The sequence below is a fragment of the Vulpes lagopus genome, chromosome 6, assembly GCF_018345385.1.
Source record: "Vulpes lagopus strain Blue_001 chromosome 6, ASM1834538v1, whole genome shotgun sequence".
NCBI lineage: Eukaryota > Metazoa > Chordata > Mammalia > Carnivora > Canidae > Vulpes > Vulpes lagopus.
Window position 1 is genome coordinate 39,922,584 of NC_054829.1, and position 25,358 is coordinate 39,947,941.

At 39.5% G+C, this 25,358-nt stretch overlaps 1 protein-coding gene and 1 long non-coding RNA gene across 4 annotated transcripts in view; one reads left to right on the top strand and one right to left on the bottom strand.

Moving 5' to 3' along the window:
* The window catches only part of ARMH4 (armadillo like helical domain containing 4), a 160,467-nt gene that overhangs the window by 1,624 nt on the left and 133,485 nt on the right, over nucleotides 1–25,358 (top strand). The window contains exons 2-3 of one of the 3 annotated variants that reach the window (XM_041760164.1): nucleotides 14,197–14,276; nucleotides 17,353–17,459. The exons of 1 other annotated variant lie outside the window; for it this stretch is intronic. In XM_041760164.1, coding sequence (XP_041616098.1) covers nucleotides 14,225–14,276; nucleotides 17,353–17,459 — 159 coding nt within the window. In that variant the 5' untranslated portion in view covers nucleotides 14,197–14,224. The remainder of the gene's footprint in view (nucleotides 1–14,196; nucleotides 14,277–17,352; nucleotides 17,460–25,358) is intronic. One more of the 3 variants, XM_041760168.1, reaches the window with a different exon arrangement.
* On the bottom strand, nucleotides 470–17,750 carry LOC121493852. Its single transcript, XR_005988574.1, has 3 exons — nucleotides 17,393–17,750; nucleotides 12,154–12,208; nucleotides 470–892 (listed from the first exon to the last, which is right to left on the bottom strand). It is a non-coding gene; the product is annotated as an uncharacterized LOC121493852 (long non-coding RNA).

The following is a 25,358-nucleotide window of genomic DNA, read 5'->3' on the forward strand; positions in this document are numbered from 1 at the left end:
CGTTTTATAGTTTTCAGGCCACTTATGAGTCCATTTACCCACTTCTGGAATTTTCCTATTTTGTTAACATGGCCCATACATTATACAACATCCAATATATGTATGAAAAGTTCATAGTATGACAAGGCTCAACTCTCTTGCTCCAGCTACTGTGACTGATTAGTTTGTAATAGTGAGTTTCTGTATTTTATTTTCGGTCACATCATACAATTGATTCAGTTCTCTTTCACCTTGGAAATGAAAACCTAACGTAGGGATCCCTGGGTGGCGCAACGGTTTGGCGCCTGCCTTTGGCCCAGGGCCCGATCCCGGAGACCCGGGATCGAATCCCACGTAGGGCTCCCGGTGCATGGAGCCTGCTTCTCCCTCTGCCTGTGTCTCTGCCTCTCTCTCTCTCTGTGACTATCGTAAATAAATAAAAATTAAAAAAAAAAAAAAAACAAACCTAACGTATACCGAAATGTGGAGCTTTATACCTCTTTCTATTAGATTTAATTTGGCTAGTTTTGGTCCATCTTTCCAGTCTTTCCATATCATTAAAAACAAAAATCCAGGTCTTTTTTAATCAAAAGTCTGGCATTAAACATATTAGATATAGTACCACCCACAAGTTTGAGAAGCATACTTTCAAGTTTTTCATTCCTTTATTTATTGAGGGCATATTATATGTCAGATTCAGAAACTATAAGGAAAGGAAATAATGGTCTCTACTCACAGACTATACCAGGGAGATGGACATATAAAGTGGTAAGCACTATTCTGGAAATATAGAGAAAGTATTAAAGGAGAACAGAGGAAGGGAACCAATCAATTGCCAACAGAATATTTGCAGCTGCTTCAGGGAGGTATCCATTCATCCATTCTTGAATTCAGGCTGCTGCTTTGTTAGGCACTGGAAGTACAAATATAAAACAAAATTACTAGCTTCAGGAGCTTATAGTCACGTTTACAGACAAACTTTTAAAACTGTTGATAAAAGCTAATGCTTGGATGAACATGGTACTTTAAAGGCAGAGACTGGGGGTTAACTTGAAATTTTTACAGGGAAGGTGGAACACAACACATGACCTATCTAGAAACCCAGTGGCAGTTTTCCAGTTGAGCGACAGAAGGGGCATTCCAGGTCGAGACAACTGCATGTGGCAAGAGTTTATAAGAAATTTGGTAAGGCTAGACGGGTCGCTTTCAACTGGAAAGAAGTGGTGGGTCCAAGTCATTAAGCCCCTTACTGATATGCTGGGGAGTTTGGACTTTATGCTGTAATTATTAGTCACCATTCAAAATATGTTAAGCAAGGGAAAGACGATACCAAATTTGTGTTCAGTTTGATCAATTTGTGTTCACTTCTTTTTTTCTATATGAGCTGGGAGCTCAATGCAGGACTAGATCTTAGGACCCTGGATCATGACCTGAGCTGAAATCATGAGTGGGACGCTCAACTGACAGAGCCACCCTGGTGCTCCTGTGTTCACTTCTTTTAAAGTGGGACAGACCAGGGTGAAATGGAAGGGATTGAGATTGGTGGTGAGAAACCAATTTACAAGGCATTGTGAGTCCATGAGAGAAATGATGACTGTTAATTAAGAAATAATAATATGCATGCAATAAATTACCTTTAAAATGTTCCCCATGTGGGAGAAGACAAAAGTTTATGTTTACTAACAATAAAAATGTAATAAGGCATTGATCATAATTTAGAGCTCTTTTTTTCAGACACTATGTTAGAAAAATATTTAATGTCTGATATAATCAACTGAAGTTACATGGTCAGAAGGGCTTTATAGTTCTAATGATATTAGTGCCTCCGAATTAGGTTTTCTAATGTACAAGACTTAATCAGAATTACAGCTGTTGGGGGTGCCTGGGTGGCTCAGTTAAGCATACGCCTTCGCCTCAGGTCATGATCTAGGGTCCTGGAATCGAACCCCAGAGCCCCATGTCAGTTTCTCTGCTCAGTGGGGAGCCTGCTTCTTCCTCTGCTTGCCACTCCCCCATCATGTGCTCTCTCTGTCAAATAAATAAATAAAATCTTTAAAAAAAAAAAAAGAATTGCAGCTGTCATAAGGTACCTTTATTTTTCAATTACTTCTGCAGGTTATGTCAGCAAAATGGAGATAATAACTAGCTCTTGAATCCACATTGATAAACCATTCACTCTTAGTCATCAAAATCCTCATCAAAGCTAATAATTACCTAGTTCAGGAATAACTCACCTTCTTTAACTCAAGAGACCAATGTTGGGTCCAGAGTGGCTGGGAAAGTGACCTAATCTTAGGTTTCTTGAATGCACTGTAAAAACTCTTCAGTGTAGGGCAACCCAGGTGGCTCAGTAGTTTAGCGCCGCCTTCAGCCCAGGGCTCGATCCTGGAGACCTGGGATCAAGTCTCGCATCGGGCTCCCTGCATGGAGCCTGCTTCTCCCTCTGCCTGTGTCTCTACCCGCTCCCCCCCACCCATCTCTCATGAATAAATAAATAAAATCTTTAAAAAAAAAAAAAACTCTTCAGTGTGATTGATGAAGTTTTCATTAGAACCAGTGACTCCAGTTGTTGCCTTTATAGCTAGAGATTTAGAAGTTGCCTAGCCCCTCATTCAGTCTTTTCCTATCCTAATCAGTTGCAAAGTTTTATAATATAGTATAAACTTTATTCCATTCCTATTTTGCAATCAGGATTATAACAATATCTGCTTAATTGGACTCTGTCCTCTCCACAGTTGTCTGTACTGCAGGCGGAGCAAGCACTCTAAAATGCAAATACAATCATAACACTCTTTGCTTGCAATCTTTCAATGATGTTCTGCAGTTTTCGGATAAAGCAGAAGCTATATCAAACTATATCCAACTACCTACCAGTAGTTTTCCAAACATATCTTGCTGCTTCACCCTTCCCATATTGTGCCTAGAATGCCTTCCTTATCTAGCATCTTTGATCTTTGTCTTTCCAAACTTTGCTGAAGTATCACCTACTTTGCAAAGCTTTCCCTGACCCCTGGTTTCTCAGTCTGTCTAGATCTTCTTTATCTGGGCCTCCATGGCATTCTGTGCACATTATAGCACATTAAAATATTTTTGTTTGTTTAGCTTGCTGTTGTGTCCCTAGTACCTAACAGCATCTGGCTATAGTAGGTTCTGAATTAATAATTATTTTTTAAATTTTTTTTCTGAATTAATTAATAAGTAACTAACACTTATTACTAAAAGTCCCTTATTTACTGCGCCTTCTTTCTGAGAGCAGGGATTTTGCAGACCAGTATCTAGTTAACACTGAGTATGGAGTAGGCTCTGGTAGTTTGGTGGGGGGTGGGGGTTGTTTGTTTGTTTAGAGGGGGGAAAGAGAGAGAGGGCGGGAGTGCAGAGGGTGTGGGAGAGAGAATCTCGAGCAGACTCTATGCTGAGTGCAGAGCTTGATTCCACGACCCTGAGATCATGATCTGAGCCAAAATCAAGAGTTGGACAGTTAACTGACTGAGCCACCCAGTCGTCCCAACTTTGGTAGTTTTTTGAATGGATGACAATGGCATGGAAAGATGACCACCTAAACAGCTCCCAACTCACCTTGTAGCCAGTTGGCAAGGCAAATGTGAAATTGCTTTAGATTTTGTACGTAGCTATCCATCTTGCATGATTGACCACAATGGTGCTTTTGGAGCTGATCTCTCAGTGAATATTTCATGCCATGTTTCATGAATGCTCATGACACATTGTAATAAAGCTTCAAAAAATGAACCAGAGTTCATAATGAGCTGGAACTATGGTGGTGTGTCCCCTTTTGGGAAAGAGAAGTAATTCACTAGAGAATACTACCAGGAACTGTCGTAAGGTGAGGGCATATTTGAATTGATTTATCGCTCTCTTCATTTTTGTAGAGCTACATAATGAAAATTTATTGCTAACTATGAGGTATGGCAGGATCTATCAATTACAGAATCCATTCTCAGAATATTTAAACTTGTAAAGGCAGAGAAAATTGACTAAAATATTTAATAAAGGTTTTTTTTTTAAAAAAAGATTTATTTATTTATTCATGAGAGACACAGACTGAGAGAGAGAAGCAGAGACACAGGCAAAGGGAGAAGCAGGATCCTCGCAGGGAGCCGAATGCGGGACTCGGTCCTGGATCCCGGGATCACAACTTGAGCCGAAGGCAGACACTCAACCACTGAGCCACCCAGGCATCCCATAATAAAGGTTTTAATGACCATACATTGGGCATATATTTGGGCATATATATATATATAACTAGCATCCTATTTTATTAATATTCTACTATAAATTATCTCATGCCTAGCCTACACATGGAAGAACAGAAATAGAAGTATTCTGGTTTCCTTATATTTTTTACCTCAAGTCAGTGTTAGGGTTGGAAAGAGCCTAATGACTTGGAGTTTTTTGTATTCTTGCTAAAATGAGAGAATGAAACTTTTCTTGTTTTTTTTTTTTCTCATTTTTTCCTGTTAGTTTCCAACAGAAAAGTTTGATATTTTATGCTGAGAATATAGAATACACAGAAATGATTGGACATAGACCTGATTTTTTTTAAATTGGTTTACAATAGAATGACTTAACAGTGTCTATTTGTTACAGTTATGTTACTCTAAGTACTTGTTTACATTCAAGGCAGGGATGAAAGGAACATTATTCCTTAAGTAACTGATCATGCATAATAGCATTATGGTTTTGTTTAGGCATCAGTAAGAATTAATAATGCTGATTAAAGAGCTATTTGGGGGGAACTGTTGATAAATTATACATTTTTATTATAGAAAAGTCCTCTTTTATTAACAATAGCTATGATTTTTTGATTATCTACTGTATGCAGGCACAGTGCTAAATCCGTTATCTCATTTGATCCTCACAAATCCTCATTAGTCAACAAATGAAAAATAATTCTTGCTCAGAGAGGTTAAGTAACTTGTATACGTTCATTCAACTTGTATGTGACAAAACCTAGAATTGCTTTTTCTATTGCCCCACACTGCCTTTGAGAAAGATGACAGCTAAATTATAAATGTGGACATCAGGCATGCCTAAAGGGAAAAAAATCCAGAGCCAAAACATTTAAATAAATGTGACAAGATGCATCTAAAATTAAACAGTGCATTGAAGGGTGTGATTTGTTCAGCTACAGAGAAACTATTCCCAGACAGTCTAGATTATGTCTCTAATCAATATGCTCGGCGAGGGAAAGATATTCCGTTTTTTGAAAAAGATCCCACACATTTTAGCTGAAAATAGTTAGTCATTTCATAACCAAAGGGGGAGAGTAATCCTTTAACGTCCATATGGCATACGTTTTCATGAGCTTATTTTTGCATTCCCTTCAGTTCCTTAAACCCCAGCCCAACAGGATCACTTGGCAAAGAGAAGAAACACTACCATGTGTGTTCTATCAGGACACGCGCAGAGCTTCTCTTATCCAGGTCCTTATCTGACAGAGCTTATTTTGCCATCTGGGCTTATTGCTTGAAGTTATAAGTTCAAACAACAGAAACAATAACTGGAAATTTTATATGAAACAATTATTGTTAAAATATTTGAGATGTGATCGTGGTATTGTGGTTATGCTATTAACAAAAGAATTCTCTTGTGGACTTGTGTGATTAAATATTTATGGATAAAATTATATGATGCCTGATATTTGCTACAAAATAATATGAGGAAGGGCAGATTTGATTTATGGATGGGGTGGATAGGCCATGGGTTGATGGTTTTGGGGCCTGTGTAATGGCTATTTGGGTTTCTTTTTAACATTGCTTTATCTACTTTTGCATATTAAAAAGTAAAATAAAAAAAAAAACAAAAAAAAAAAACAAAATTAAATCACATCTTGGGACATATATTCATTTTATGATAGTTCTTACCTTCAAGTACACCATTGAGGGTATACATACAGTTCTCAAAGTATGTACTGAGAGGGTTGTTTATTGTCCATAGGCATCAGTGCATACAGGTAGTATTTACATCAGGATAACATTTTTATTCTCATTTTGGCATTTGATACTTTGATGTAATTTTTCTCATTGGGTGACCCTAAAGTAGCATCATTCTTCTCATTATTTACTGGGAGGTTTATTATGGTGGTCATCATTGTCATTGTTATTGTTTTGTGGCACTGTTGTTTTGTAGTGGCAACAACTTGGGAGTGTGTGAGTACATTTTTTGTGGCATGTGGCAGGTATATGTCCTGTCAAAGTTGTATATGGCTTGGAAATATTTATGATGCACTGATCTAGTGAGTGGGTCTAATTATAATGTCTTTATTCTCACCAATCACCAAGAAATCACTTAATCCTCCACCAAAAAAAAAATTGGCAAAGCCTAGCTTCATACCCCTAGAGGAAATGATACACCAGACTGTCCGAAGTTGTCAATAGGCATATTGATAGCACAGAGAGAAAAGTGTAAGTTTATTATATTGTGTCATTCAGAGGCAAAAGTGGAAGTAAAGGCCAAGTGACATCACCTATACTTAAATTTTTAAAAAAGTTAAAACCAAACCAACAAAAGCTAAGTGACATATATCCATCAACTGGTGAGTAGATAAGCAAAGTGTGGTACTGTGATACAATGGAGTATACTCAGCAATAAAAAGGAATAAAGTACTGGGATGCCTAGGTAGCTCAGTGGTTGAGTGTCTGGTTTTGGCTCAGGGCCTGGTCCTTGGGTCTGGGGGATCAAACCCCACATGGGGCTCCTCCCTCGGGGAGCCTGCTTCTCCCTATGCCTATGTCTCTGCCTCTTTCTCTGTGTGTCTCATGAATAAATAAATAAAATATTTTTAAAAAAGGAATAAAGTACTGATACATACTACAACATGCATAAAATCAAAAAATTAAAAATGTCGCAGACTCCTTGGCGGACAAGGAAAAGAAATCTCCTCCAGGGATGTAACCTCCACATCTTGAGCAGCTTGAATACCAAGTACCAGGCTGTCTTAAGCTTCCAAGGGCCTGGTCATCACTGCCAAAGCCTTCTGTCAACTGCCCCAGCCACCTACTCTGGAGTCCTTCCCAGAGCCTCAGGGCCCAACCAAAGGCCCAGTGTCCTCATCTGCCATTTGATATGTTCTCTAAAAACCATCATGTTTTTATGTTTGATATGTTCTCATCATTTCTTTTCTATGTTATTGGAACTGCTTCTTTACTAATTTTCCTGCCTTAAATATTGTTCTGTCCCTTCACATTTCCTACTTAGTTTTATTTCTTCACACTGCTGCCTAGGAGATTTTTCTAAACCCCAACTTTGATCATATCTTCTTGCTTAAAACTCATAATCATTAGGATGAATTCCAGATTAGTTTGTATGGCAGACAAAATCCCTTAGTACTTGATCCCTGCTCATCTTTCCCTGGCTTTGTCATTCCACCATTCCTAACTTAGAACTATGCCAACCATACTGAACTATGAGCAGTTCCCTAAATGTGTTGTGTGTTTTCCATTCACTGCTATGACTTTGTATACTGCTCCCTCTCTGGACTGCCTTCATCCTTCAGGATTTAGTTCAGACAGTCCCTTTGCCAGGGATTCTTCCTTGGCCTTCCAAGTTATACTAGGTACCCCTTCTTTGGGCTCGTTTAGTCTTTGGTTAGTATCAAAGTATTACATTGTCTTTTTCTTGTTTAACTACCTTTGGATTGCAAAATCTTTGCATCTGAGGATGGTGTTTTAACTTTGTATTCCCAGAGCTGAACATACAAAGTATTCACTAGATGGATTTAAAAAAAAAAAAAATCAATCAATGATGCATAGGATAATGAAGGAAGGAAGGATATAATGAATGAATAAAATAGAGACTGTAATTTTTCCCTTTCATTTTTAAAAGATCGACAAGACAAGACAACTTACTTTCAGAGGAGAGGTCCAGACTTGTTGCTCTAAAGGACTACTGTGTAGTACATAAAATGTCTACAGAGACGAAAATTGCATGAAGGTTTAACCTAGTAAACTCAAAGAGAGCAAGTTCCCTTGATTGTTTATTTGTTTTGAAATTTAATGTGACTTTATTGTTTATAAAAAACAGACAGCATATAGTTTCAGATTTCCCAGACATAATTACTTTGATTTGGGGATTATTACTTCCTCTTGTGTATGAGAAAACGAAATCAGTAAGAAAACTAACAAGAAATGGGTCATTTCAGGGTGCCTGGCTGATAGTTGGTGGAGCATAAAACTCTTGATCTAAGAGATTCTAAGTTTGATCTAAGAGATTCTAAGTTTGAGCCCCACGTTGGATGTAGAGATTACTTAAATAAATAAATATATTTAAAAAAGAAGTGGGTTATTTCAATGGGTTTTATGTTGATGAATGCTACTTCTTCCCTCTTTCTTTCTTTCTTTCTTTCTTTCTTTCTTCTTTCTTTCCTACCCACTTCTTCCTGGCTGTAGTCTTCTTTTGCACTTTCCCATCAATGTACACCACTGTGCAGTGGTGACATCCTGGGGTAGCACTTCTTTCCAATTATATCAGTTAATTATGATTCAGTGTTTGTTTCTAGTTTGGTAAACAGGACATGAAAAAGTGTCAAACTAAAGTTGGCAGATGTTTTCCTTTGACATAAAAAACAATGTTTCTTCCTCCAAGTATAATTTAATTTTTTTTGAAAACTTCAAACATGTTTTGTAGTTTTAAATAATATTCAAGCATTTTAAGTACATAGGATAAAAACACTTTTTATTAAGTTCTTATGGTGAAACATTCATATTGTATAAAAGTATATCAATTAAAATGTGCCTTCTCCCCCCACCACACACACAGTGTTTTACACAAATGTGATCATTGTTCCTAAAAGTATTTTTTCATTTAAAATACTTTGGATGTCTAAGTCTGTATATATACTCTCGCCTCTCTTTAGTAGCTATAGTTTTAACAATGTTCCATGGATTTTTTTTTTTAACAGAGTCCTTTTGGTAAACCTAGGTTATTTTTTAGTTTTCTACTATTATCCAAAGCTACAGTGAACATCCTTGAAAAAAATACATATAATCTTTGGTACTTGGCAAATGTATCTATAGGATCAATTCTTAGAAGTGGAACTGCTAGGTCAAAGAATATAAATATATGTATATATTCTTTACCTATAATGCAGCTCCCAAATTTGTACTTGATTTACATTCCCACCAACAGTAAATTAGAGTACTCATTTCTTCACTTCCTCAAGCACAGGGTATCGTCAATCATTCTGTTCTTTGCTCATTTGATAGCTGGAAAAGTTATTGCGTTATTATTTTAGTGTAACTTTCTGTAACTATAAGTGGGGCTAAATACCTTTACATGGGGTTATTTTAGATTGCTTATATTCTTTGTCCATTATTCCATAGAATTGATTGCCTTTTTATTAGTGGCAACACCGGAATTCCTGTTTAGGAAAAGCTTAAGATAAGGAACTTTGTTGGAAAGATTAAATAAAGCTAAGGGCCTTGCTTTGAAATAGTGATTGCACACTGCTTTACCTAAGGTTGTAGAAAAAGTCAGTTGTCCTTATCAAAGACTAGAGGGCAAGCAATGGAAATAGGCTCCCCATCTTCCAGTCCCTCCTTGATTTCATCTGCTTTTATTTTTATAACAGTTGTTTGTTTATTAAATAAGTCTTTTATGTCATATTTGTTGGGAATATTCTTCCTCATTCTTCTTTCAACTCTATTTAGAATAATGTTTACCCTTTAGAATTTAAATTTTTTATAGGAAATATTTTATCATTTATTTATGGCTTCTGAAATAGCTGTCATATTTAGAAAACACTTCTAAGATGCAAGACTATAAAAATTTTTACCTTTTTTTTCTGGTACATTTATGGTGTCATATATTTATGTTTCTTTTTTTTTTTTTTGAGATTTTATTTATTTATTCATGAGAGACACACACAGAGAGAGAGAGAGGCAGAGACACAGGCAGAGGGAGAAGCAGGCCCCATGCAGGGAGCCCGACGTGGGACTTGATCCCAGGTCTCCAGGATCAGGCCCTGACTGAAGGCAGGGCGCTCAACCGCTGAGCCACCCGGGCTGCCCTGGTGTCATATATTTATGTTTAAATTTCTGATCTACCTGAGATATATTTTTGGCAAGAAAGAATACAGAGATCCAGCTTTTAAAAAAATTTAGTTGTTCATCTCATATAGTTATGATTCTTAAAAATGTTACTTCTAGATCTCAGTCAAGATCTAACTAGAGGAAAATAAACACATGGGCTTCCTTTTGCTGTAATTTCTCAGAACTTGTTCCTATTGCTTTGCGATATTTCAATGAAGACATTCTTTTCCCAGTGTTTATTCTGGTTCAAAAACCATCTTTTTTTTTTAAGATTTTATTTATTTTTTCATGAGAGACACACAGAGAGAGAGAGAGGCAGAGACACAGGCAGAGGGAGAAGGTTCCTGCAGGGAGCCCCACGTGGGACTCAATCCCAGGACTCCAGGATCATGCCCTGGGCCTAAGACAGGCGCTAAACTGCTGAGCCACCCAGGGATCCCCTGGTTCAGAATATATCTTTTTTTTTTAATATTTTATTTATTTATTCATCAGACACAGAGAGAAAAAGAGGGAAACAGAGACATCGGCAGAGAGAGAAGCAAGCTCCATGCAGGGAGCCCGATATGGGACTCAATCCCCGGACTCCAGGATCACACCCTGGGCTAAAGGCAGACACTCAACCACTGAGCCACCCAGGTGTCCCCAGAATATATCTTAATGCAAATTAAATGCTGTTAAAATAAAGTGATCTCAGGAGAGAACAAAATATAAATGGTTAGATAAATAATACAATTAATTTGATGTAAGTTGACTTTATTGTCACCAATACAATTCTTTGAGAGTAAGTTCTATTATTTTTTGTTTTCTATTGAGCAAACTTGCCTCAAAGAATGTATTATCTAATTGTTAAGGTAATATCATATATATATACACATATATAAATATATAGGTGATTTCTTATTGTTTTCTGTTTTATTTTTTTTATAATTTTTTTTTTTTTTTTATTCATGATAGTCATAGAGAGAGGAGAGAGAGGCAGAGACACAGGCAGAGGGAGAAGCGGGCTCCATGCCAGGAGCCCGACGTGGGACTCGATCCCGGGACTCCGGGATTGCGCCCTGGGCCAAAGGCAGGCGCCAAACCGCTGAGCCACCCAGGATCCCCTGTTTTCTGTTTTAAAAATTTAAAGAATGTTTATTAAGCTTACTGTTCTTAAAGGCAAAGAATATGTTTTGTTCAACATTATTCTAATACAGAATAAATAATTTTTGAATAAATAGATGCATGCCAAACTGTATAGTGTATATCTTAAGAGGTATATTGGTGAGCATTAAAATTTGAGATACACTTTTTATAAAGGGAAGTAGATTTCATTCTGTGATTGGGGATTTTCTTCTATAGGTTTTTTTCTTCTTGTATTAAGGAAGAAAAAGAAACCCAAGTCATAATGTGTGTCCAGAGTTTATATGCTGAGCCTGTTTTTTAAAATTTTTTTAAAGGTTTAAAAAAATCTTTTTTTTTAAAGATTTTATTTATTTATTCCTCAGAGAGAGAGGCAGAGACACAGGAGAGAGAGAGAGAGAGAGAGAGAGAGGCAGAGACACAGGCAGAGGGAGAAGCAGGCTCCATATAGGGAGTGGGACTCGATCCTGGGTCTCCAGGACTACACCCTGGGCTGAAGGCTGCACCAAACCACTGAGCCACCCAGGCTGCCTGAGGTCCTAAAATTTTACCCAACTCCTCTGGCCCTCTCCCAAACTGGAAAGATGGGGCAAATCCATGACTTGGTTTTTAGGATGCTTCATCCATACCACTTAGATTTTAAGCCACGTATAACCCTAGGGAAAGCATGACTTGGTGATCTTTTATTCTGGGACTTGGGGCAGGAAATTGGTTGATTGATGTCATTTTTATATTTCCTTTTTCATCCACACACATAGTAAAGGGAACTTCTTTTTTTTTTTCTCTTTTTTTAAGTGCATGAATTTAATAAGTGCTTAATTTAGTTTGATCATGCGGGTAGGCTTGGGAAACTACAACAAACTGTAATTTTTTTTGTGTGTGTCAGCCTACAGAAGTCATTCTGAACAAAAACAACCTTAGCTTCAGCAAAATGTAGGCAGTAATTAAGGTGAAGATGGGAGCTTTTTTCTTAAATTATTAAAAGAGTTTCTGTGATTTTCCTTACCATTGCAGCACTGGACTGGGAGACCAATGTGGTGAGATTTTCAAGTTCTCAGTTCCTGGAAGGAAAAAAAGAAAAAGCTTCTCAAAGACTCACAAAAAAGTCATTCTCATTAAGTGTCAACAATTGTTTATATGTTGACATGTTTGTTGATTGTTATGTACATATGTAAAATGTGTATTTTTCTTTATTTAAAAAATGTCTTTTCTTACCATTTCTTCTCTATTATTATACAATAAAGAGGTGCTCTTGTTAATTATCACCCCCAGGTTTTTTCTTTTTAATGTCTTTTGTATTTTCATTTTTACTTTATTTTTTTTTTAAGATTTTATTTATTAAATCATGAGAAACAGAGAAAGAGAGGGGCAGAGACACAGGCAGAGGGAGAAGCAGGATCCATGCAGGGAACCTGATGTGGGACTTGATCCTGGGTTTCCAGGATTATGCCCTGGGCTGAAGGCGGCACTAAACCGCTGAGCCACCCAGGCTGCCCCATATTTTTATTTTTAATTACAAAATTAATATGTGCTTTTAATAAAATATTCAAACAATGCAGAAATGCACAAAGAAAATTTAAGTCTTTCTTTCTTTCACCCAGTCTATTTCCTTGGAAGAAGTAGGTACTGGTAAGTAGTAGGGTGTCCTTTCAGATACTCTTCTGGATGTAAACATATTTTTTTTCGGGAGCCAGTTTGTATTGTAGAGAAGCAACAACATTACTTTTTTGTTTGTTTGTTTGTTTTGAATCCCAGACTTGTAAGGAAGTTGCAATAGTACAAAAACTTTTCTTCGCTCAGATTCTCCAATTATTAGCATTTTAACATTATAATTTTCTTTATGATTCTCTCTCCGTGTGTGTATACATACAAACTATTTTTTCTGAACCATTTGAAAGTAAGTTGCACTCATGATGCTCCCTTTCCCTTAAATACTTCAGTGAGTGTTTCCTAAGGACATTCTCCTTTATAACCATAGGGCATGTATCAAAATCAGGAAATTAACATTGATAAAATGTACTATTATCCACTCCATAGCCTTTATTCTATTTCTCTCATTGTCCCATGAGTATTACTTTTTAAATCTATCCTATTTTTCAAAAGTATATCGACAGATATGTGCCTTAAATTTTTTGTACAATTGTACAAATGAATGAACTGGTTGACTAACCAGAGTTGATAAAGGCACTTCTACCTTATCTTCACTCTCCCCCCTCCATCCCAAACACACACCTGTCCTTCTCCCCCTTCCCCTTTCTGACTGGCAAAATCCAACTCTATAGTTATACCATCAAAACCTCCTATTTGGGATCCCTGGGTGGCGCAGCGGTTTGGCGCCTGCCTTTGGCCCAGGGTGCGATCCTGGAGACCCGGGATCGAATCCCACATCGGGCTCCCGGTGCATGGAGCCTGCTTCTCCCTCCGCCTGTGTCTCTGCCCCTCTCTCTCTCTGTGACTATCATAAATAAAAAAAAAAAAAACAAAACCTCCTATTTTACATTTTTACCAACCCAACCGCTATTGTGCTTTGCTTTGTTTGTGTGCCCTTAGCCTTTCTGCACAAAAGTTTCTCATTATACCATCACAGTTTAGATTTCTATCTGCTAGTTATACTGTTTTAAGGTCAATGGAAATCAGGGGAACCTCCAGCACCTGGGCTAGAACTCAGAACAAAAAGCATCTTCAACAAATGCTGGTTTGATTCTATGTCATCTATAAGTCTTTTCTTCTCATGGATGGGTACCAACAAAATGAATGAAATACTAATTGCCTTCTTGTACATTGCATTCTTTTTCTTATCTGACCTAAAGTGTGTCATATTGAAGAAAGGGAAAAAAATGTTCTAAAATAAGCACTTTCATGAAGAGAAAACTACAAATAACATTGCTGACAGAAAGAGCACCTAAATAAATGCAAAGACATTCTGTATTCATGTATTGAAAGACTTAATATTAAGATGGCAATACTACCCAAAGCTAACTACAGATTCAACACAATCTCATCAAAATTTCAACAGTGCTTTTTCGTTTGTTTGTTTGTTTTTTTGCAGAAATGGAAAAAATAGTCCCCATATCCATATGGAATTGCAAGAGGCCCTGAATAGCCAAAACAAATCTGAAAAAGAAAAAGGTTGGAGTATTCCTGATTTCAAAACTTATTACAAAGCTATAATAATCAAAATAGTGTTATAATTGCATAAGGATAGATATATAGGGGCACCTGCGTGGCCTAGTGGTTGAGTGTCTGCCTTTTGGCTCAGGGCATGATCTGGGGATCCTGGAATGGAGTCCTGCATTAGGCTCCCCACAGGGAGCTTGTTTCTACCTCTGCTTATGTCTCTGCCTCTCTCTGGGTCTCTCATGAATAAATAAATAAAATATATTTTTTTAGGGCAGCCCAGGAGGCTCAGCGGTTTAGCTCTGCCTTCAGCCCAGAGCCTGATCCTGGAGACCCGGATTGAGTCCTGCTTCGGGCTCCCTGCATGGAGCCTGCTTCTCCCTCTGCTTGTGTCTCTGCCTCTCTCTTTCTCTCTCTCTCTGTGTCTCTCATGAATAAATAAATAAAACCTTAAAAGGACAGATATATAGACCAATGAGATAGAAATGATTGCTTGGAAATAAAACCCATTTATGTATGGCCAATTGATTTTTTTAAATTGTAGTGAAATGTGTCATCTTAACTATTTTTAAGTGTACAGTTAGTTCAGTGACATTAAGTCATTCACATTGTGCAACCACCACCACCATCCATCTTCAGAACTCTTTTGATGTCACAAATTGAAACTCTGTACCCATAAATGTAATATGCCAATTGATTTTTTTAAGTAATTGTCAGATTTTAAATTTTTTAAAGATTTATTTATTTATTTATAATAGACAGAGAGAGAGAGAGAGAGAGAGGCAGAGTCACAGGCAGAGGGAGAGGCAGGCTCCATGCCGGGAGCCCGACGTGGGACTCGATCCCGGGACTCCAGGATCGCGCCCTGGGCCAAAGGCAGGCGCTAAACCACTGAGCCACCCAGGGATCCCCTCAGATTTTAATTATTTAATTATTTATTTGAGAGAGAGAGAGAGAGAGAGAGAGGAAGGGGAGGGACAGAGTGAGATAGAATCATAAGCAGACTCTACTAAGTACGGAGCCTAACATGGGGCTTGATCTCATGACCCTAAGATCATGACCTGAGGCGAAATTTCAAGTCTAAAAGCTCAACTGACTGAGCCACACAGTTGTGCCTGCCAATAGATTTATGACAAAAGTGCCAATTCTATTCAATGGGGAAAGAATAGATTCTTCTGCAAATGGTTCTGGGACAAGTGGATTTTTACATGTGGAAGAATGAGGTTTGACCATCCTACTTCACACCATATACAAAAATTAACTCACTATAGGTCAACAAACTAAATATTAAGGCAAAACCCATAAAATGTTAGAAGAATACATAGAGGTGAATCTTCATGACCTTGGATTTGGCAATGGATTCTTAATATAACACCAAAGCACAAGCAACAACAACAACAAATCAGATAAATTGGACTTCATCAAAATTAAAAACTTTCATGCATCAAAAGACATTATCAAGAAAATGAAAAGATAACCTAAAGAATGAGAGAAAATATTTGCAAATCACCTAATGAGAGTTTAATATCTAGAGAATACACGGAACTCCTAAAACTTAACAAAATGGACAACCTAATATAAAATTGGACAAAGGATGGCCTCTGGCTGGCTCAGTCAGTGGGGTGTGTGACTCTTGATTTCAGGGTTGTGAGTTCAAGCCCCATGTTGGGTGTAGAGATTACTTAAAAAATAAAATTGGGAGCACCTGGGTGGGTCAGCAATTAAGTGGTAAAGCATCTGGCTTCTGCTCAGGTCAAGATCCTGGAGTCCCTGAATGGAGCCCTGCATCAGGTTTCCTGCTCAGCGGGGAGTCTGCTTCTCCCTTTAACCCTCCCCCCTCTCATGCTCTTTTTCTCTCACTTTCTTTCTCTCAAATAAGTAAATAAAATCTTAAAAAAATAATATTGGGCAAAGGATTGAATAGGCATTTCTCCAAAGAAAGTTCACAAATGGTCAGTAAGCACGTGAAAAATTGTCAACAGCATCAATCATTAAGGAAATGCAAATCAAAACTACAGTGAGATGCTACTCCATGCTTACTACAATGGTTATAATTTAAAAAACTGGAAAATAAAAAGTATTGTTGAGGATTTGGAAAAACTGGACCCATCATGTATTGTTAGTGGGAATATAAAATGTTGCATCCTCTGTGAAAAACATTTCAGCAGTTCCTTGAAAAGGTAAACGCAGACCCAGAAATTCCACTTGTAGGTATATACTCAAAAGAAGTGAAAAGTGATTTACACGAATACTTACATGTTACTGTTTATTACAGCATTATTCCCTATAGCCAAAAGGCGGAAATTACCCATGTGTCTATCAAGGGATGAATGGGTAGGGGTGTCTGGGTGGTTCAGTCCGTTAAGTGGTTAAGCATCTGCCTTCAGCTCAAGTCATGATCCTACAGTCCCAGATTGAGCCCATGTTGGACTCAGTGGGATTGCCTGCTTCTCCCTCACGCTCAGCTCCTCTCCATTCATTCACTCTCTCTAAAATAAATAAATATATTTTTTTTTAAAAATGAGATGAGTGATTAAACAAAATGTGATATATACATACAATGGAAATTGATTTTAGCCATAAAAAGAAATTAAATTGATACATGCTGCAACATGGATGAACCTTGAAAACATGCTAAGTGAAGGAAGCCAGTCACAAAAGAACAGATACTGTATGATTCCACTTGCATAAAGTATCTAGAATAGGCAAATTCATAGAGGCAGAAAGTACCTTAGAGGTTACCTGGGACTGGGGGGAGGGAGAACAAGGAGTTATTGCTTATAATGCTTATAGAGTTTCTGTTAGGAGTGATAAAAAAGAAAAAAAGTGGTAATGGTTGCACAACAATTAACACCATTGGTTTTTATACTTAAAATGATTAAAATGTCATATTTTATTTTACATATATATTATCACAGCAGAAAAGAAACTATGTGAACCCACCTCATTCTGAGCCCCATATTGTTATTAGAGGCTAGTTACTTTCAGAGAGAGTGAGGGGAGAGACAAGAATATAAATTCAGAACCAAGATGAGGAAGAAGGTCTTTATAAAGCTTGGAATCTAAACCTCTGGGTTTTCAATTTCAGTCTGCCTCAGATTGGCCAGAATTCGATGCTTTGTCCTTACCCACAGAGATGCTCATTCCTTCAGTCTGAAGTTGGGCAGGGACACTGATATTAATAGGCTCCCGGAGGTGAGTATGAGGCAAAAACTGCAAAGTATTTGGCTTCTGCTACTGCCTGGAGAGCCCCTGACTGCAAGATTCCATCAGATCTTTGCCCTTTTAAAGCCAAGGTTAGATTCCTGCTGGGCTCACAGCAAGGGCTCAGGACTTCCGTCTGCCCCCTGCCCTGGGGGCCAATCAGAGGGTCAGTATTCTGCTGACTCAGCACCAGGTCACAGTGACTCAGCACCGGGGCTCAGCTGTTCCTCCGGATTTGATCTTGTCGCCCAGTTCCAACCTTGCTCCCATTTTCTATCCCAGTTTTGATAATTGGGTTTTTGTTTTGTCACCAAACCCCTGTCCTTTTGTCACTAGTTTTGTCAGGGGAGACTGTCCCTGAATCTTGGTCTGAGGACAAAGGTTTTCCTGACTTGGCTCAGTTTTTTAAAGTTAAATTTAATTCTTTTAATTATTGAAAGCACTCACCTTCAGCCCTTTGTAAACTTCAGTCTATTCCTCAATCTCTCCCCATTCCCAATCCCTCCAATTTGCATGCATCCCATTTAAATTCCCTTTCTTCTCCATCTGATCTCTTTGGTGCCATTCTTAGGTCCTCACTTCTGACTCCATTTACCTCTCCGTGAATATCCATCCCACAGGTCTAGCCCAACAAGCTGCAGTCCAGCTGTGGAGGTGCATCTTCAAGTGCACTGGCGCCCAGCCCCAGCCTCTTTTCCAGGACTTGACCTCACATGATTCCCCTGTCCTGCAGATTCCCGTTGGAATATCCCATTACCTCCACTGTTTCCTGCGGCCCACTGAGGAGAAGGGAAAGGGAACTAATGGTTATGTGCCTCTTCAATGTTTTTTTGTTTTGCTTTAAAGATTTTATTTATTTATTCATGAGAGACACACAGAGAGAGGCAGAGACATAGGCAGAGGGAGAAGCAGGCTCCATGCAGAGAGCCTGATGTGGGACTCGATCCCGGGACTCCAGGATCACACCCCAGGCTGAAGGCAGATGCTCAACCGCTGAGCCACCCAGGCGTTCCCTCTTCAATGTTTTGAATGCTGCAGTAGCTACTTGGTAAATGGTATTTAATGTAATACATCATTTTAACTTCTAGGCGGGGTGGCGGAGATTAGAGTATATATGGCACAGAGAGGTAAGGTAACTTGCCCAAATGGAATGCAGCTGGCAGATGGCAAGACTAGGAAGTAAACTGCACTGGTTTTACCATGCAGGTGTGGACCACTGTGGGGATTGGGGGGGGGGTGGGGGTATGAGTGGGAATAGCACAGGAGGTTTCAGATTTCCACGGCTCTCTTTCTCTCTCAGCTCACTCTACCATGGCCGGTGGTGTTGGAGGGCACCAGTCACCTCTCCTGGTTTCTTGAGTATTTGCAGCGTGTTCCAGTACCAGCATTAATTATTTTCCCTATGCACTTTATGGTCTTGTTTATTGCTAATTCCCTCAGTGGCTGAAAAAATTAAAAGTATGTATTTTAGGTGGCATATTCATAGTCACTAAACTCCTAAAAGCACTGAAGTAACTAAAAAAAAGCTAAGAAGTATACAGTGATAACTTAAAGTCTATAACTATTGACCGGCAAATTAGACCTGCATTGATCTCATTGTCAACAGAAACCTGCTTCTCAGCTCCTCAAATACATATAGAGCAAGAAAGAAACCCCAAATTGAATTCCTCAGTTGTCCTATTTAGGGGGTACCCTGAAGGTGACTGCCTCATTGCCAAAATGCCCAAAGCATAGCTGAACTTTTTGAAATTTTCTATAGGGAATGAATTCTGATGATCATTTTAACTCTTCACATTTGTTTAGCCCCATACAAAATTTTCCCAGATCACTTTATGGAGAGGGCAAATGCAATTTCCATTCCAGCAGAATTGAAAGACCTATATGTCACTATTTAAGGAGGCAAATTTCAGTTCCAAACATAATTTAGTCAGTTTCTATTACGAAAACTCAAATCATTTTGGATACCTAAGCACTAAAACTGGGAATAATATTTTTAATTCTTCTTTTTATCTCCCAAGTCCAGGCAGTTACCATATTCAGCTGCTCTTTCCCTTTCTCCAACCACTTGCTCAGAATGCTTCTCTCTTACCTTGAAAGTAAGGCCAACTTCCTTGGCTCAGCATTCACAGCAGTCACAATCTGGTCTCCACTGATTGCCTTATTTCCCATGACTCTCCCCTACAAGTTATGGTGTCAGAACATGCACACTCTCACTCTTATGCGGTTCATTCCATTCCCCCGAACTGAATACGCCACTCTTGTAACCCTGAGTCCTTATGTTCCTGTTGTCCTAGCTCAAGTCCCACTTTGTGGAAAATTTCCACATCACATTAGCACACAGTTCTCTCTGTGCTTTCTTTCTTTCTCCTTTGTCACATAAATCACATAAAACTCTACTTAGTGCAGTGATCCTGAAACCTCCCAAGTGTTCAGCAGACTGGACGAGAGGATGGTCTCTGGAACCAGAGTACCTGAGCTGGTATCCCAACTCTGCTGCTTGCTTGCTGTGTGCCCTTTGACAACTTACTTCTCTGAACTTCGATTTCCTCATTTGTGAAATAAGGGCTATAACTGTATCTCATAGGGTTGTTACATATATAAAGTTATTTATCCTTTTATGCAGATATTCTAGCTTTTTAACCTAATGTTTGCTTTTTTGAAGTTAAGTGTTGGCTACTTAGGCCATTCATCCCTACTACCTAAGTTGTTCTGGTTGGGTACAAAGATATACTATGGAGGAATACCTGACAGAGAAAAGCATCATCTTGCAAATGTAAGTTGTAGGACAGTGTGGGTTGCAAAAAGCCCAGAAGGAGAGAAAACAATGCTTGGCCCTGGAATAGAGGTGGGAAAAGGGGGAGCATAGGGGAATGTCCGCAATGCTCCTGGTGGAAAGAGATTTTTGGATCCTTACAGAGGGCAGAGTTGAGAGGATTTTGGACAGTGGATTGTAGGCCGAATTCATTTCCTTTGGCAATGGAGTGTCTTTGGCCACCTGGAGCAGCCCCCTGATTCTAGAACACTGGAGAAGCTAGTGCAGCACTCAGGGCCTATGCAGTAGGATGGATGGGTTGCCCATGATTGGCTTGAGGCTCAAGGGGGCAAAAGAGGGGGGACTACCATTTTCCTTTGGGGATGCCCAGTCCTGCTCACTGGTCTTGGACAGGAGACAAAGTTTCCATCTAGTAATGCAGACTGAATTTGACTAGTGCACAAAGTGATGGTGTTACTGGTGTGCATGCACACTTGTGAGTGTGTGTGTGTGTGACTGGATTGATAGAGGGTTGTATGTGACAGGCTGTGTGTTTGTGGAGGGCATTCATGGTGGGGAATGAGTTATAAGCGGGAGGAATGCAGGTCAGAGGTCCCCATTGGTGGAGGTGATTGGCTAAGGTTGCAGAACAGCTCCAGCTAGGGAAATTCCATGTTGGGAGGAAGATGGACTGATGGATATGCATTGGGAGGGCACAGGCTGGGTGAGGTTGTGTTAGTTTTCTAGTGCTGTGTAACATATTATCACAAATTTAGTGGCTTAATACAATACCCGTTCATTAGTTCCCAGTTCTGTAGGTCAAAAGTCCAGGCTCAGAGTGGCTGTGTTCTCCACTCAGGCTATCAGAAGGCTAAAATCAAGATGTCAGCTGGGCTGTGTCCTTTTCTGGAGGCTCGTCTTCTCTTTTGGCTTCCATAATTGTTGGGAGAATACAGTTCTTTGTGGTTGTAGAACTGCGACCCCCCTTTTCTTGCTAGCTGTTGGCAGGGGCACTCTCAGCAACTAGAGAGCACCCTAGTTCCTTGCCACATGGTCCCCTCCATCTGCCCAGTCATGCTTTATGTTGCTGACTTCCTGGACTTAACTTTTTGACCCAGATTTAAAGGACTCATGTGATTAGATGGGGCCTACCTGATTTTAAAGTAAACAGATTTGGGTCTCTTAATTACATTTGCAAAATCACTTTACAGAAGCACTCAAATTAGGGTTTGATTGAATATCTGGGAGAAGGTGTTTGCATATCGGGGGGCCAAGAATCTTTGGTACTATCTTAGAGTTCTTCTTTTCACAGGGGGATATAGGCTGGAGGGACATATGCAGGAAGATACAGTCTGACGGGGAAAGATGCAAGCTAGGGTGTATTCAGACAGGGAGGGATTCAGGCTGGGGTGACTACAGCTGGGGAGTGATGTGGATTAGTAGGGGGAATATGTTTGGGGTATATGCATTGGGGAAGATATGGCCTGGAAAGTGATAGAGGCAAAGTGGGATGTGGGTGGCAGGCTTAGAACCTGGGCACCTGGGATGCCTGGGTGGCTCAGCAGTTGAGCGTCTGCCTTTGGCCCAGGGCATGATCCTGGAGACCCGCAATGGAGTCCCACGTCAGGCTTCCTGCATGGAGCCTGCTTCTCTCTCGGCCTGTGTCTCTGCCTCTCTCTCTCTCTCTCTGTGTGTCTCTCATGACTAAATAAGTGAATAAAATCTAAAAAAAAAAAAAAAAAAAAAAAAAAAAGAACCTGGGCACCTGAGACATGGCTATTCTGAATCCGAGTGCTATGCCAGAGGTGTGCCCAGGTGTGATTGGGCGCTTGAAGAAGGGCACTCAGCTCAGCCTAGGCTGTCAGGACAGTTTCCTTGAGGTGATGGTGAAGGTGAGTCCTGAAGATGAATAAGCATCCTTAGCCAGCCAAAGAAAGGTGAGACAAGTGTTCAAGTTAGATAAAAGAACATGAGCCCAGGGCACAGAGGAGGCATCAAAGTAGATTATGATGCTTAGCTATAAAGCCAAATTTTTGATGAAGCCATTAAATATGTTCTCTCCCCCTGAAACAGGATAATGCCACTGAAGACATTCTGCAGGAGAGGAAGAGCCTGGGACTACAAATCCAGAGGCATGGGTTCCCTTGTGGGCTTTGCAGTCTCTAGGAGTTTGTGTTTCAGTTAATGAATAAGGAAATTGGAGCAGAGATACACCTCCATAACTATGAAGTGTTTCAAGATCCCTAAATAAGATAAATATATTGAATGTCTCTAATACTCCAGACACTGTTACAGTCCAAACCTATTTTCAGCGATGTAAGCAATGTAATTGGTTCTAGTTAAGTGAATTTTCATAAAATGCTAAATCAATTAAACAACAGAATAATCTCAGCAATTAAAAATGTTTTCTGACTATTTAAGAACGTTTCTGGGACACCTGGGTGTCTCAGCAGTTGAGTGTCTGCCTTTGGCTCAGGGTGTGATCCCGGAGTCCTGGGATGGAGTCCCACATTGGGCTTCCTGCATGGAGCCTGCTTCTTCCTCTGCCTATGTCTCTGCCTCTCTCTCTGTGTTATGTCTCTCATGAATAAATAAATAAAATCTTTTAAAAAAAGAAAATGCTACAGAATTATGCCAAAACTACCACTCTAAAATCTATCCCCAGAAAATTATTCTTTTCATCATAAACTTGAAATTTGAAGAAAGGGATATCAATCGGTTTGCTTCTGCTCTCAGCAAGTTCCTCCAGGGAAAAAAATCCATTAACCATCAACTCAGGAAATACCTTTTATACCTGAAAATCAATACCTCATCAACTGAATCTGCACTATGTTTCACCTGAAACATATTTATTGACCATGTAATGGGTGCTAAGGACACTGCTAAGTATTTTCCATATTATCTCATTTAATCCTCCCAACAAGTCTAGGATATCAGAACTATTACTGTCTTGATTTAAAGCTAAAGACATGGGCAGCCTGGGTGGCTCAGTGGTTTAGCGCCGCCTTCAGCCCAGGGCGTGATCCTGGAGACCCGGAATTGAATCCCACATCGGGCTCCCTGCATGGAGCCTGCTTCTCCTTCTGCCTGTGTCTCTGCCTCTCTCTCTCTCTCTCTCCTCTCTGTGTTTCTCATGAATAAATAAATAAAATCTTAAAAAAAAAAAAAGCTAAAGGCATATGCCTAAGCACTTAGATTCTAGAACACATGTTTGCTCTTTTATCCTAGAGGGGCCAAGAATCTCCAGGCAATCTAGGTAGGAAGTTATCTTTCCTTCTGCAAGGCACAGGCTCAAAGGCAGACAGAGTCTACTATTAAGGAGAGCCACTTTGTGAAAAAGTACCACCTGTGTACTCGTCGGCCTGAAGAGTCATCGGCTTTTTGGGGGAGAAGGTCTATCTCATATCCCTTCCTTAAATATGCCACTGTTCTGCTTCAACCAGGGATGCTGTTAAAAATACTTAGAATGGGGGCACCTGGCTGCTCAGTCGATAGAGCATGTGACTCTTGGTCTCAAGGTTGTGTGTTCGAGCCCCACATTGGATGTAGAGATCACTTAAAAATAAAATCTTTAAAAAAATATTTTATTTATTTATTTGAGAGACAGAGCAAGTGAGCGAGCACACATGCCTGAGAGGCAGAGGGAGAAGCAGACTCCCCGCTGAGCAGAGACACCCCTCCCTCACACAGGGCTCAATCCTGCAGGATCATGACCCTAGCTGAAGGCAGATGCTTAACAGACTGAGCCACCTAGGTGCCCCTAAAAATAAAATCTTAAAAAATAATACTTTAGATGGCATGAGCACTACACTAGCCAATTACAGGAGACCTCCGACTGTGCCAGACATCAGTGGGCCCCCCTTTCCTTGGGATGATGGGAAGCTGGTGAGGGAGTTGAGGCTGGAAGAAGATGGCACTGAGAGGACTTAGAGTAACAGCTTGAAATAATGGATTTACACCAAGTGATATGGAAATGCTTCATAATTTTAATAGCTAGTGTGTATGAAGTAAAGCTCCACCCTGAACCAACTGCACTGAGCTTTCTAGAGGAAGGGCTCTTCTCAGATATATCACATCCAGTCCTCAAAGTTTTTCTACCTTCAAGGTTGTTCCTGAAGAAGGCTGGAAGAAGTAAAGAAGGAATCCGAGTCTCCTCTTTATCCCTTAACTTGACTGCTTTGTCCCTCATTTCTCCAGTCAAAAGTCTACCTCTGGGCCTGGAGGCAGAAGTGGAAAAAGAAGAAGAGGGCAGAGGTTACCATCTTTGTCTTGGTTTCTTTCCCTGTGATGGGGAAAATGTTTCTAGCTCCTAATATTTTTATGTTTCGCATCTTTATCATCTGCTTAAGATGCCCTTCATGTCTGCCACATTTCCTTCTCCCAGGTAGGAGGAGAGGGAGAAGAGGTGAAACTAATTGCTTATATTTGTGCCTTGGGCAAAGAATGGACCTATAAAAGTGCGTATGAATGAATAATGCATTGTACCACGTGGAATTGGGTCATAGTCCTTAAGGCTGCCTCACATGCAGCAACACAGTGGAATTCAAGACTCTGAAATCAAAAAAGATTGGACCAAAGTTCTCAGGCTGGCATCTTTGAGACAGGGAACAATGTCCACAATGGAAAATACATTAATTTTCAAAAGCAGCAGTATAGAATATGGGAAGCAAGAAGAATGAGGAAAGAAAACCAGAAAAATAGAATTTACAGGAGAATTGGAGTCTGACAGAAGAAAAAAGTTTTTTCTTTTGATGAACCAAGCAGAATCTGATCTGAGTGAAAAGTGCTCATCCATGTGAGATGACTGCTGAGAACAATGTCATAAAATGAACATCAGCTGGCCATGGTAAGTGCCTTAAAATGGTTTTTACAAAGAGAGAAATGGAAGGAAAACAAAACATGTCACGATGCCTGAAAACCACTTATAGAAAGCTCCTAAGAGCAAAAAGAGAAAAGAAAGAACATTACATGATCGTCCCATTTATCTTTTTACTGGGAACTTTTTGGAGACAAAGTCATTTCTTCTTTTGTGGTGATGTCTCACACTTTTGGACCAGTCCAAAAGTAAGTCATTTTCTCTGTATGAGACATATTTTCAATCATTCTGATTCTGAAGGAAATTTTTTCGCCTTTGGCTA